The sequence below is a fragment of the Lithobates pipiens genome, unplaced genomic scaffold, assembly GCF_037356315.1.
Source record: "Lithobates pipiens isolate NorthernLeopardFrog02 unplaced genomic scaffold, aLitPip1_a1.2 Scaffold_18, whole genome shotgun sequence".
Classification (NCBI taxonomy): Eukaryota; Metazoa; Chordata; class Amphibia; order Anura; family Ranidae; genus Lithobates; species Lithobates pipiens.
In genome coordinates, this window is record NW_027507758.1 from 406,841,667 (window position 1) to 406,856,663 (window position 14,997).

The 14,997-nt window shown below is 39.1% G+C and overlaps 1 protein-coding gene across 3 annotated transcripts in view; it reads right to left on the minus strand.

The window, feature by feature from the left end:
- Nucleotides 1-14,997, minus strand: part of KCNMB2 (potassium calcium-activated channel subfamily M regulatory beta subunit 2) — an 828,748-nt gene that overhangs the window by 215,367 nt on the left and 598,384 nt on the right. Inside the window, exon 1 of one of the 3 annotated variants that reach the window (XM_077487941.1) lies at nt 5,282-5,422. The exons of the other annotated variants lie outside the window; for them this stretch is intronic. Within the exon in view, the coding sequence (XP_077344067.1) occupies nt 5,282-5,322 (41 nt within the window). The 5' untranslated portion in view covers nt 5,323-5,422. Of the gene's footprint in view, nt 1-5,281; nt 5,423-14,997 lie in introns of those variants that run through there. 3 annotated transcript variants of the gene reach the window in all.

Genomic DNA, 14,997 nt, shown 5'->3' on the forward strand with positions numbered 1-14,997 from the left:
TTCTGAGATTTAATGTGGTTGTAAACCCTCACATATACCCAGTGAAGTGAACAGACTCCGATGATACGCAGAGAGGAAACAAATCCTCGTACATACGTTTTACTTGTTTATCTGCAGTCTTCTCTTCCCTACACCTCTTCAGAAATGTGTTAATATCCTTCTGCATCTGTCAGGAGCACAGAGGAGGGGGTGGAGAGATTGCCGTTACAGTGTGTGAGAGCTTATTGGAGGAAAGTAACACCCCCCTCCCTTCCACACAGCCGAAGAACTGTGTTGTGAATAGACAAGCTCCATGCTTATATTCCTACCTGACACAAATGTATCTCATGTGTCGGCAAAACTTCTCAGAAGGGACTCATGGTGATAACAGCAGCACCAGAGAGAAACAACACTCAGAGCTTTGGAGAGAGATAAGTAAACACTACACATATATGTGCTTTGTTCACATTTCATGACTGAGGTTTCCAACCACTTTAAGAAATTATTTTGTCTTTATTCCTAGACCAGAAAAAGTAATTTGAGATATGAAATCATATGAGAATACAGTGCCTTGCAAAAGTATTCACCCCCTTGGCTTTTTACCTATTTTGTTACATTACAGCCTTTAGTTCAGTGTTTTTTTTAATCTGAATTATATGTGATGGATCAGAACACAATAGTCTAAGTTGGTGTAAAGTAAAGTACAGTAAAAGTACAGTATAGTAAAATTAGAAAAATATATACATAAAACTATTTCTCACAAATAAAAAAAAATGGCATGTGTGTATGTATTCATTCCCTTTGTTATAAATCCAATAAAAAGCTCTGGTGCAACCAATTACCTTCAGAAGTCACATAATTAGTGAAATGATGTCCACTTATGTGCAATCTAAGTGTCACATGATCTGTCATTACATATACACACCTTTTTGAAAGGCCCCAGAGGCTGCAACACCTAAGCAAGAGGCCCCACTAACCAAACACTGCCATGAAGACCAAGGAACTCTCCAAACAAGTAAGGGACAATGTTGTTGAGAAGTACAAGTCAGGGTTAGGTTATAAAAAAAAAAATATTAAAATCTTTGATGATCTCTAGGAGCACCATCAAATCTATCATAGCCAAATGGAAAGAACATGGCACAACAGCAAACCTGCCAAGAGACGGCTGCACACCAAAACTCACTGACTGGGCAAGGAGGGTATTAATCAGAGAGGCAGCACAGAGACCTAAGGTAACCCTGGAGGAGCTGCAGAGTTCCACAGCAGAGACTGGAGTAGCTGTATATAGGACAATAATAAGCTGTATGCTCCATAGAGTTGGGCTTTATGGCAGAGTGGCCAAAAGAAAGCCATTACTTTCAGCAAAAAACAAAATGGCTAGTTTTGAGTTTGTGAAAAGGCATGTGGGAGAATCCCAAAATGTATGAAGGAAAGTGCTCTGGTCTGATGAGACTAAAATCTAACTTTTTGGCAATCAAAGAAAACGCTATGTCTGACGCAAACCCAACACATCCCATCACCCAAAGAACACAATTTTTTCAGCATTCGGGACTGGGAAACTGGTCAGAGTTGATGGAAAAATGGATGGTGCTAAATACAGGAATATTCCTGAGCAAAAACTGTACTACTCTGTGTGTGATTTGAGGCTAGGACAGAGGTTCACCTTCCAGCAGGACAATGAACACACTGCTAAAGCAACACTTGAGTGGTTTAAGGGGGAACATGTAAATGTGCTGAAATGGCCTAGTCACAGCCCAGACCTCAATCCAATACAAAATCTGTGGTCAGACTTAAAGATTGCTGTTCACAAGTGCAAACCATCCAACTTGCAGGAGCTGAAGTTTTGCAAGGAGGAATGGGCAAAAATCCCAGTGGTGAGATGTGTCAAGCTCATAGAGACTCATCCAAAGTGACTTGGAGCTGTGATAACCGCAAAAGGTGGCTCTACAAAGTATTGACTTTAGGGGGGCGAAAAGTTATGTACATTGACTTTTTCTGTTATTTTGTCCTATTTGTTGTTTGCCTCACAATAAAAAAAAACATCTTCAAGGTTGTGGGCATGTTCTGTTAATTAAATGATGCAAATCCTTAAACAATCCATGTTAATTCCAGGTTATGAGGCAACAAAACATGAAAAATGTCAAGGAGGGTGAATACTTTTGCAAGCCACAGTATTACTGACACAGGAGATGTATACAGAGCTGATGTGGAATACTTTGTCTGAAAATGCACATACTCAAGGAGATGGGAAATAGATTGTTCATTAAAGTACAACTAAAGGCTCCTGCATGACAGACTAAACTAGCATTTCCCAACCATTTTTCAGTCGCAGCACCCTTTAAAAGTGTGCAACATTTTAAGGTGCCCCTCTTACTTATCAATGGAAAACCTGTGCCTGAGACAATACACACAACCCCCTTGATGAAACTAACTTCACATCAGAGATTTCCCCACTAGGTCTCCATCACATTAAAGCCCACGGTCACATCAGAGGTCATGTCAGAGCGCCCTTTTCATGTTAGAGGCCCCTATCACATCAAACCCTCTCTATACATCAGGGGACCCAAAACATGAGAGCCCCTAATTACATCAGAGTCACTCCTACATAAGTTCCCCATCAGATCACAGTTCCCTTATCATATAGTTCCCTACCATAGAGCCCTTGCAATTACATGAGCCACCCAATCAAACAATTGCACCAATCACATAGTCCCTCAATCACAGAGAAAACCAAGCACAGATCTCTCCCAAACCAGCAGTCTCCTCTTCACAACAGAGCCCTACCTTTTGGCTCCAGCAGCACAGCAGAGGACAGGAGGTGTAAGAGGTCTGGTGTTGGTGGACTTGTCCTGAAATCTGGGGGAGGCCCTGCATTATACGGGCCCTTAGTCATGCTTTGCCATGGTGTGGCTGAGCCAGTCACAATTACCATACCAACAAATGACACTATTTGTCCTGGCCCTAGAACATAATTGATTGTTAAAACAACTCATGGCGTTGATCCAGGGCAAACTGAGTCTTATGCTCGTAGCACCCCAGTGGACAGCACACCAAGGTGATGTGGCACTGTGGGGAAATATACCAAGTACCAAATCCAGTTAATATGTGATCCACAAGCCTCACCAAGTTAACACAATCATCCTTGTGTGCCAGATATATCTTCAGCTCAGAAAACTAGTGAAAACAAATGTAGTATACTGTACCTCAAAGATGAAGTTAACCACCAATTGCGTGGTCATGCTACACTGTACCCATATTATTATTTTTTTATAGTTTTGTTCACGTAAAGAGCTTTCTTTTGATGGTATTTAATCACCATTGGGTTTTTAATTTTTTGCTAAAAAAAAACAAAAAAAAAGACCGATTTTTTTTAAAAAAAGTGTTTTTCTTCATTTCTTTTATAAAACTTTGACATGTGCCTCATCTCTTGGGAACCTCCTCTGTTTCTAGTGAGAAGGTTCTGGAAAAGAGGCAGGGCAGAGTGCTGGAGTGACATGGGGTGTATTTGGGAGCCCTGACCAATCCCAACTAGGATTAGCAGGGGCAGGCCTCATGTTGTGGGAGGAGTTGTCGGATGGAAGAACTGAATGATGTTATCCCAGAGGGGACTGCAGACCTCCGCTTGCAGATGACAACTAGGAAAATGTCAGTACTTAGTCAGAGTGAGGCCTAGCCATGTGCTAACAGTGACAGGAATCTAGAATTGGACAGTGAAGGAAAGCAAGTGATCTCAAGTAGTATGCTGGAGGAGATGTGCAGTAGAAGAGACTGCCAGTTTGTATTCAATTACCTTTATTTCAACTAGAAGTATTCATCATCTGGGCATCCCATGTCCCTTTTCCCCATCCAAGTTTAATCCCCTAATAAAAACAATGAAAACAAGCATTGTCTGGAGAAAGAGTGCCTATAATGTAAGTCTGACAAGTAGGGTGATGTGTGGATGTTGAAACACGGAGCGACCCCACAAGGGCACCTCTATATTAGCTTATTTGACTAATGTGACATTGTACTAATAAATGAGTGTATGAGTATATGTGTGCAACTGAATGCAGGTAACGTCTCATCATTTTCTTTATGGTAGTGAGTAGTGGTAGTGGTAGTGGTTGTGATTTTTAGGATATAGAGATTCTGGTTATGAGGAAAGCTTAGAGGAACTGAATTTATTCACGCTTGAGGAAAGGATATTAAGGGGGGATATGATCACCATGTATAAATATCTAAAGGGTCCATATAGTGAACTTTGTATTGAGTTATTCACTTTACAGTCAACACTGAGGACAAGGGGGCACTCTTTACGTCTAGTGGAAAAGAGATTTCATCTCCAAATACGGAAAAGTTTCTCCACAGTAAGAGCTGTGAAAATGTAGAATGGACTCCCCGCAGAGGTGATTCTGGCCAGCTCAGTGGATTGCTTTAAGAAGGGCCTGGATTATTTCCTAAATGTACATACCGTAATATAATTAGGTACTAACATTTATAGGTAAAGTTGATCCGGGGAAAATCCGATTGTCTCTCAGGATCAGGAAGGAATTTTTCCCCCTGCTGTAGCAAATTGGATTCTGCTTTTCTGGGTTTGTTTCACCTTCCTCTGGATCAACTGTGGGTATAGGATTGGGTATATGGGATTGTGTGATATTTTTTATTTTGTTTTTTTTCATGGTTGAACTAGATGGACTTGTGTCTTTTTTCAACGTGATTAACTATGTAACTATGGTTAACCAGGGCAAAATGAGACACTGATATTTTGGTATGAAGATAATTTACCTAGTTAAGTTACTGGAGATTTAAAAGCAGAATAAAAATTGAAATGCACAGTAATCACATGTAAGGACATCCTATTGTATCTTTATTTTGAGGCAAGGTTGGACACGAATGACCTACCGAATGTATTCATTTAATTTTAACAAATACATTAATTCAAATACCTTACACAGTGAATGAGAATAAAAGCTAATTGTACCTAGCAAACACGTCATGACAGTACTCTTTTTGCCCATGAAGAAGAAGCATGCTTGAGTGAGTCTCAGCTCTTGGTTTACCCAGCCATATGAATCCAGTAGTTACTGAACTTCTGCTACTGTTATTGTTATATCACTAGGCATGTGTCTGAAATTCAGTAGCAAACAGCTATGCTTATGCAATATCTCAGTCACACTGTGCTATATGTGCACAACACATATATTTTCTGAAACCGGAGAACATAATGAAGTCACTTCCTTCCCTTGGTTAACATACATACTGTGCTGCTTCGGAGCAGTTTATGAAAGCAAAAGTTAATATATATGAGTTCAAGTCAACATACCTTGAAATGGTCGTAAGCGACAAAGAGCCACATGCAGCCATGTTAGCAGATCACTCCCTGTTATCAGCTAATACACACATATCATAACATGAAACTCTAAAGGTACTGTGGGGATAATTAACTGAGTGAACTCTTGGGAGAGAACTACACATTGTGTAAATAAAAAACACCCATTGTTTCCCGTTACTGGAGGATAAACATCTTCAAAAATGTCCTGTGGGATTATTGGCTCAGCACCAAAACCCACAGCTTGCATAAGTCAGAGATAATATCACAATGAACATGGCATAAAAACTACACAGATGGGCAGAGCTCATAAACAAAACAATTCTTTTTATATAAGAATACCATAAAAAAGATGGCCCTGTTTCTGAAAAAAAAAAAAAAAATGAATTAAGCTTGTGTAATAATAAGATTATAGACCCTTTCATCGCTCCCAATGTACTTTTATGCCCATGCTTAAAGTGTTTGTAAATGGTCACCTAGTAAATCAGCGCAGTCAGTTTAAAATAGAATGTAAATGCTAAATATTTTTTGTATAGATATAAACAAAACTTAATGTAGCACCCTCTACCAATAGGTAGGTGCTAGTAATAGGTTTTTACTAGGAACTGTCAACACAGGCAAATTTAGGCAGGCCTATGCTGCAAGCTAGGCCTGTCTGTTTTGATGTGGGGGGCTGGGAGTGGTCAGTATAGCAGTGGGTATGACCACCTGTGCTCCAGTTCTGAGGTGCCTCCCCTGCTTCCAGGGAGAATGTTCTGGAGGAGGGGCTGGGCCTAAAACTGGAGTGGCAGGCAGCTCATGTGGGAGCCCTGAGCAATCCCCAATTGGTGTTGGCAGGGGGCAGTCCTCCTATATAAGCTGAGGTAACATGCCACTGGGGGGAGATGTCAGCTGAGTGGAATACTAGGCAGCAGCAGGAGGGGGGGGCGCTGATCACATGAGGTAGCCCAGGGAGAGCTGTGAAAGAACTTTGCTTCTACACAGTCATTGTCAATGTCTTTTTCATCACAAAGTGAGTGATAAAGAACTCCTGGAGCAAAGAGGCAGGTGAAGCTGTCAGAATGTATGGTCTGGTCAAGTTCTCCATCAAGGACTCAGGGCAGTGAAAGGTCGGTGAGTGTTACCACAGTGGAGGGCTGGATGTACCAGCAACTCTGTGAGATAACTTTGCTTCTAAAAGGTCATTAGCAAAGTGCTCATCATTTACACAGTGAATGATAGGGAGTCCTGAATCAGAAGAAAGACAAGGTGATGTATCAAATCAATGTGGCCCGAGGGCACAGTATTTGCAAGCTGGGCTGGCTGGTAACAGTAGTCCACCATCCATGAGAATGCTTTTAAACCACTTGGCCTATGGGGAGAGGTATTGCAGGCCTCAGGCTTAGTAGCAGCGAGCAGCCAGATCCTGCTTAAGGACTTCTTCAGAGCAGGTCATTACTACTCAGTAGAAGAGGATGTGACACTAATTCACTTAAGTATACGTTTTGTGCAGGAGGAAAGAAGTTCTGGGCAGAAGGAGAGAAGTTCTGGGACCATCACTCTTACACGGTAAAGAGTGGTAACCTCATACTTTACACGGTAATGGATGGGTAATTCTCAGAAGAAATAGTCTGCAGGAGTTAAGCAGAGAAGGAGCAACAGTCTACATAGTGATGCAGGAGGAAATTCATATCAATCATAAATGCATCATCATCTCTTCAGGCTCTAACTATGTGCTTATGTGTGTAATCTGTAAAATATTATGGCAATTCTATGAGCATCCCATATACCCTTTTCCCCAACCAAATTGTACCCCCAATAAACAAAAACACATTTACTTTAAATCTGGACTCCAGCCACCCCTTCAGTCTTACACAATTGTACATTCTCCTCTCCTGTACTGCAATTGCTTGCTCCGATTTCACTGTACACTGTGAGCTCTTACAGTGTGCATTAGAAGCTGAAGCAAGTCAGATAGAGCCTGCCTAATATCCTGTCAGGGGGACATTCAGCATGACCCAGCCGTTACCTCCCCAGGCCTTACGGTCATTGACCCCTTCCTTTCATTAACTGTATTTCAGTTCTTTCAATCATGGAGGATCAGCATCTCATGTAGACATTACCACAGCTTCTTGTTTTCAGGAGCCAATGTGCAGCATCCTTGAGGCCCATCCCATCAGCCCAATCTGCCTTTGTTGCATTGAAAAGAAAAGGGACCAAGCGACTGTGTCACTGGGTTTATAAAACAGTATGTCATGAAAATGGAAAGATGTTTATTTATTTCATTAGCATACTGATGAGGGTTTTTATGTTGCCATCTGTGTCCAATCAGGGATATTCACTTCCTGTCTCATAGCCAAAACAGGAAGTGAGGGGAAACCCCTTTAAAACGAGGGAATCACCAGAACTAATGTCCCCATTGGAAGATTTTCCCTCTATTAGCATTCTAAAATCAACCCAAAAATTGGGATTTTCTTCTACATTCACTTTCTATGATAATAGTAAACAGAACAAACACAGACAATGAATTTGTCAAATGGGGGGCAGCAATAAGACAGCAATAACAACTGCCAGGTGTTCTAATCTAAAATGAAATAAAATAAGTTTTGGCTTTAGTTACACTTTAAATATTCAGTAAAGATAAGATTAAATATAAATATAACATTATATATACATTTTAGTTGAGTGCCATATATCATATATATTAACTTGCATAATTAAATGAGTTTATATATTTATTTATATGTATATTTATTTAGGTTTAGTCACTATAAGTACTCAGAGACAGTCTTTTGACAGTCTGGCTGACTTTGGCCTAGTCAGTGACAAGTACAGTACTACTGAATTCTCTTGAGGTTTGAAAGCTTACTTTGTGAAAAATCCTATACATTTACTTCCTTGAATTCTGTGACACATAATCACTATACCCTGTGAGTAGTCACTGCTGTGTCACACATTTAACAGAGCCTGCCTCCTGAACTACAGAGGTGCTGGGAAGAGGAGTTTAAGGAGTTGGAGTCAATAAAGGAATCATCCTTGCAGGCAGCAAGGTACCATGGGATATGTAGTCCTTGGAAAGAAAAAGTAATTTCGCAGAGGGGCAGACACAATGGATACAGGGAATCCAGAAAATTCTGAAAATTGACTGCCAAGTAAGCTTATATTGTCAAAAATAACTATGAGATGAGAAACACTAATCTAAAACCCCATCCCAGGAACTGACACCTGCACTGGGTTGGACGTTCAAAAACAAATAGTCCCCCCCTAACACTAGGGTGGTGCTTTCAGGAGGTGTCAAACTGGTATTTGGTCTTCTTTTCATAATTTTCAAATAAAACAATTCATAGAAAAGAGATTTAGATAAAAGAATAACAGAGTATAATGGGCAAATCTTACATGTAAGCAGGAGGAACCCCAACCCAAGTCAAATCTAAATCTGTGTTTTAGGTTCACTCATCCTCCATTATATATGAGTTATATAACAAGAAAACTCAAAAATGAAAGTGTAGTATGCATACGGACCAAACATCTGATTAGTGACAAAGGATCCGCAAATATCTAATTCTCATTGGTTACTATAAATTATTGTCTTTTCTTTTAATGAATATGCCTAGAAAGTCTTGTAAGGAATAATCGTACTCAGCTCATTAGTATATCTATGCAGATTGAGCTTGATTGGAAATATAACTTTTAACTTTTACTGTGCCTTTTTTGGGAGTGTTCTTGAATGACGAAGGTCCTATGAGTTAAAATTTACTTTTTTAGTTACAGTACCTGCAAACAGATGCAGCAGACAATTTTTTTTTTCTTGATGGTGTTATATCAAAAAAGGATCCTTTGCTTTTAAAGGGGTTGTAAAGGTAAAAAAAAAATTCACCTTAATGCATTCTATGCATTAAGGTGAAAAAACATCCGACAATGCTGCCCCCCCCCCCCCCCCTGTTTTACTTAGCCTCGAAAGTCCCACGCTCGCCTCCGACATCCTCTTCGCCGCTCAGTCTGGCCGTTGTTTGGTTACAGTGGATGGATTGAAAGCAGCACAGCCATTGGCTCGCGTTGCTGTCAATCACATCCAATGCCTTTTTTATGATATTATTCACCATTTGTTTTCCTTTACTTAACTTTGTGTAAATACATTTTCATTTTAGTCTTCATGTCATCAAAAGTATTCACTCAACCAGTTATAAAAAGAATTATTTTTTTTTCAAAAAAAAAATAGATATTCTTATCCTTTAAAAGTCCAAAAGCTTCATTTGGTATTTTTGCACTATAACTTCCATGGTCCATAAAGTGATTGTAAACCTTTTTTTAATAACAAAAATGTTATTCTTACCTCTCTATGCTTACCTGCTCTGTACAATATAATTGCATGAAGCAGCCCCAATCCAACTCCTCTCGGGTTGTCTGCTGGCGCTCCTGAATCCTCCTCATCTCGGTGTGCCACCATAGGAAGCCGCTTCTTATTGTGGCAAACCCACAGACTTGATCCCAAGCCACACTGCCTCGACCCAGATTTTGATTAAAAGCAGGGGGAACCAATGCCCTATGAGGAAGGAGAGAGGAAGTAGCCGCTGTTCTCGGGCACAGCACTGGATCAAGATTAGGCTCAGGTAAGTATAAGGGGAGGGGGGCTGGGGGGGTTCTGCAGCACAGAAGGGTTTTTAGCTTAATGCAGAGAATGCCTTTATGACCCCTTTAAACATTCCAGCATTAACCATCTTTAACCACAATACTGGTCTTTTTGACCCCTTTCCACTCCAGGCCATTTTTCAGTTTTAAGCACTGTCAACGCTTTGATTGGGAAACACTCTGTCATGTACTCAGTACCCAAATTCATTTTATATCATTTTTTTTGACAGGTAGAGCTTTCTTTTGGTGGTATTTAACCCTTTAAAGTCCACATTTTTCAATGAGTTAGCGTGACTCAAAATGTGCTCTACCAAACGGTGGAGCAGAATATCAAAGGGTTAATAACTGGGCTTTTTACTTTTTTTTACTGTATAAAAGAAAAAATATATATTTTCCCTAGTCTCTGCTATAAAACGCTGCCAATAACCAATCTTTCTTCATCCATTCGGCCCAAAATGTATTCTGCTACATTTCTTTGGTGATAAAACAAACAAACAAATAGGTGTATATTATAGAGTTTGTGTGAAAATTATAGAGCCTATAAACTATGGTATATGTATTTGAAAATTGATCAGTCCTGATGTACCTGCTGCCTATCTCATTTCTTCAGGCCACAAAATGCTAGGATAGTACAAATACAACCAACATGACCCCTTTTTGGAAAGTAGACAGTCTAAGGTATTTAGTAAGGCTCCATTTACACTTTGTGATTTGGAATCGCAGGCAGAATTTCCGCAATTACAAATCACACAGCAATCGCTGCAAAACACAACGCGCATTTGGGTGCCAATTGCAACCTATTCAAGTGAATGGAGGTGCTCGTGCAGGGTTCAATGAGTTAAAGTAGTTGGTGAGGAGGTGCCTCCTTACCACTGTGAAATGCTCTCTGAAGAACAAACTGAACAGGACTCGCTCTTCAGAGAGCACTGGGCATGGTGACATCTTATGATGACACTGGGACTGGTGTGGTGGTGACTGAGGACACTGTGCCTAGCTGCAATGGTCTGGTCACATTGTCATATTGTGGTTGTGATTATGTACAGTTGCTGGCTGCTCTGATGACACTGCATGTTATTGTAGCTAGCCATTGTCTCTGATCACCGCCATAGCAGTACATTATCACCAAAGTGACACTGCTCTTGCTCTGTGTGTGTGTATATATACACACATATATATAGGGAGTTGAAAGGGTGAGTTGCACATTGGTTACAGTGGTATGTGCAATAGCAATCAAGCCTTCCCAATGGCTTATATTATAAAATGAATCAAATGAGATTGCTACACAAATATTTTTTTAATGAAGAAGTTAAAAACATCCAAAAAATTCAGGCACTCATGGTAACAGTTTCGAGGCTAATACAGATCACACCCTTCTTCAAAACCTCATGCCTATAAATGATCACATGCATAGTACGATATACATAGAGCTCATCAGTTATCTATTAAAAAAAATCAAATAATCAGTCTGGCATCAATTATTTGGTGGATCATGGTGTGAAATATATAGTGAGTATATAGTATAATACAATCTTGAAACAAAAGGTCAACAGGTGACAATGTTCCCACACTTCACAGATTATATTGATCAGGAATCCTATGTATATAAAAAAATGAAAACGAAAAATGTAAAAAAAGAATAAAAAGTATATGTAAAAAAATATATATATATATATATATATATATATATATATATATGAAGATATAGATATAGATATCATATATAAAATAAACAGATAAACAGTGAAAGAAAATGTAATATATACCACCAAGAAAATGATAATTAATAAAATTAATAAAAATGAAACTAAATAAATGTAATTAAATTAAATTAAATAGAAGAATTTACATGCACCAAATTTGTATGCACAAAATAAATATATATATATATATAAGTGTAAATAAAGTATAATCTGTAGACCAAATTCATAATGTAGTCACCCATATGATACATATCAAACATAAGAACAATGTAACATTTTAGAGAAATACATCTATCTATCTATCTAACCTGCATACTTGCTTGGGATCAGAGACAGAATTGAAGCCAAGACAACCAGGAAACTATTTTTAATGAAGGCAAGCAATGGGCCCTCTTATTTCTGTTAGTACAGGTTTTCTTTAAGTCAAACTACTGTCTGTTTTCCAGCATATAACGTGGGATAGATACTGATACCAATTAATGTTGAAGTCTAAAGTTTCCATAGCTGACTGTCTAACATCCTTCTAGCATCACAGTAGATGATGTGTGCCCCAGCTGCAGTTCCTGGTACTAAGTAGGCCATGCTCCAGCTGATCCCTTCCAGTTGCCTAGAGACCTTTACTGAATTCAGACACACATTTATATTTCAAGCTAAACATTGAATTGCACCTATAAGTCTAAAAAGAACAACAAAAAAGTTACTAGCAGATGCGCTGGTCTAAAAGTCCAACTGTTGGCTAATATGAATGCTGATAAATGTACATCAGATGCCGGACAGTTCATTGACACTAGCCACTGCAGCTCTCTGAGATTCCACTGGGTGGCCAGTACACATCTATACCAAAACATAAACAAGAGAGAGCACACATCCGCCCTAGTGTAACACAGTTTATTAAATGAGAATTTAAAAAACACATCCAATGCACTTACAAAGGATGAAGAAATGACAGGCTCATCTATAGGAATACTACAAAATACTACAGTACCTGCCATTTCTTCATCCTTTGTAAGTGCATTGGATGTAGTTTTTTAAATTCTCATTTAACAATTTGCAGACTGTAGGCATGCTAAGACACACCCCCCAAAAAAAAGTCATCATTGTACACAGGGAGTGTCTAGTATGTCCAGTCCTTTCACCCTGCTTACAGGATCCCCCCTGTCACAGTACACGGCATTCAGCTCTGATTAATCACAGCTGCATTGCTAAGTACATAGAGAAGGTCCCGCCTGCAGGAGCTGTAAAAAAAAAAAGTCTGGCAATGTTTATCAACAACATTGCTCAACCGAAAATACATTGTTTTATTTTGTATCTTTCTGTGTATTTAGCTACAGATCAAAGGGATGAATTTCAATCTGCAGATGAAGTCAGTTAAAGCAACCTGACAAGTAGTCTTTTTTTAATTACCATAAATGTTCTTCTGTTGAACCCCTTATTAAACCTTAGTTTACTCTTATCAGCCCTAATTAACTATTTTTTGTCCTTCTGCATTCAATGATAATTTTCATGGAGATTTTTTTTTCTATTTTTTTAAAACGAATATTTAAATTTATTTCTGTTTTTGTTTGTTTTGTTCAATAATATTTTAACACCATTTACATATATTTACATATATCACACAAAAAAAAGTAAAACATTGAAAAAATTGTAAATAACTTTGAAATGCTTTCTACTAAAATCATAATTTTAGTGTTGTTTTAAACTGGACAAATTACAGAATAAAATGCACACTTTATATGTGCAGTAACACTATTTATTTTTAAGCTAACACTGTTTTTTTTTATTTTATTTTTTTATTACATTAAAATGTTTACAGATGGTGATTAAATTATTTTTGCAAGACAATATTCGTGAAAAAAAGCAATTTTTGGCTTATGTTATTTATTTATTTTTTCATCTTAAAGTGGTTGTAAAATCACAATCCTCAATAACTGCCATCCCCTCTATTTTACCAAGATGCAAAGTACTGTGTGTCGGTTTTTTTTTTAAATTCTAATCCCAAATACCTTTTCTCACAGCACCACTGTGCTGTCACATGACCTCCTCCGCTCTCCGTCCCTGATCTAAGGAGAGCAGCGGGAGAGGCTGAGATTCCCCTCTGACATCAGCCAGCAGAGGAAGGTCACGTGACCGCTCATCGTTGCTGTGCAAGATGGTATTTAGGATTCTAATTTAAAAAACTGACACACTGTACTTTGTATATTGATAAAACATAGAAGATGCAAGTTATTTTTAAATGTTACTCTAACAGCAGGAGGGGAGGGGCAAGGAGGAGATAGGCTCTCACACACAGGGGAGAGGGAGCGATGCAGAGAATCAGAGCAGAGAGTGTAATGACAGAGGCATGTAAACTGACCACGGTATCATGGATCAGTAGCCATGATTACCGTGGTCAATACACAAAGGGGAACACAGGAATAGGCAGGATCAATCAAGGTATTTTAGATCAAATAAAGGGACACATTACACTGCAGAAGCACAATGGTATAGATCATGTCTTAAAGCAACAGAAGTTTTTTTTTTTCCTTTTAGGGTTTCAATCGCTTTAAGTAATGATAAAATGATCGCAGAATAAACAGGCTCATAGCAGAAATTTGAAAATTGCTCTGGACCATAAGAAGTGAACAGGTGTGAGAGACAAAGTGGATAATAAACTTTGTTACACTATGGCGGATGTGCGCTCTCTCCTATAAATCCACGCTATGTAATCCATATGATCGCCATATGCAGTAAACATCTGAAAATGTGATAGCAACATTCCTATGTGAACAGTTTCAGGCTGGTGATGCTGATGCTGATGATCAAGATGCCGATGACCTGACAGAGACAGACCTGACAGAGACAGGGAGTGGGCCAATGGGGAGCAGTGAGAATCAACAGAATGCACTTTATCTTAATCCTGCAAAGCAGATGAGGAAACGCTTTGGGGGAAGAAAGCATAGTTTAAGAAGTCACCAGAAGATCCACCACCACCTGCAACATTGGTCTTGGAATACATTCAGGTATAAGGCTGAGGAAGTTTGCCTTCCAATTGTCTATTGTCCTCCTGATCAGAAAAAGCAAGTCATGTCATTATTCTCACGACAGGATCCAAAAAACGAATCTTCCTGCAATGAGACTTCTGACTCTTTCCCTGATGTTTGATGTCTGCTATAGCCACATGATCCAGCTTGGATGGCCTGCCAGCAGGATGGACCAGCACTGCAGAGACATCCATATTAGCTGAAGTTCTAGGGTGAGGATCAGAAGATGAGACTTATCAGATTACCAAATTCTCCACATCAACAGAGCGCCCGGCCCAAAATATGGTAATGAAGGAATTCCTTGATTTCCTGAGCCACATGACTAGAGGTAACCTGGTCTTCATCTGTCCAGGAACTTGGTTGACGTGTCCCATGATGACAG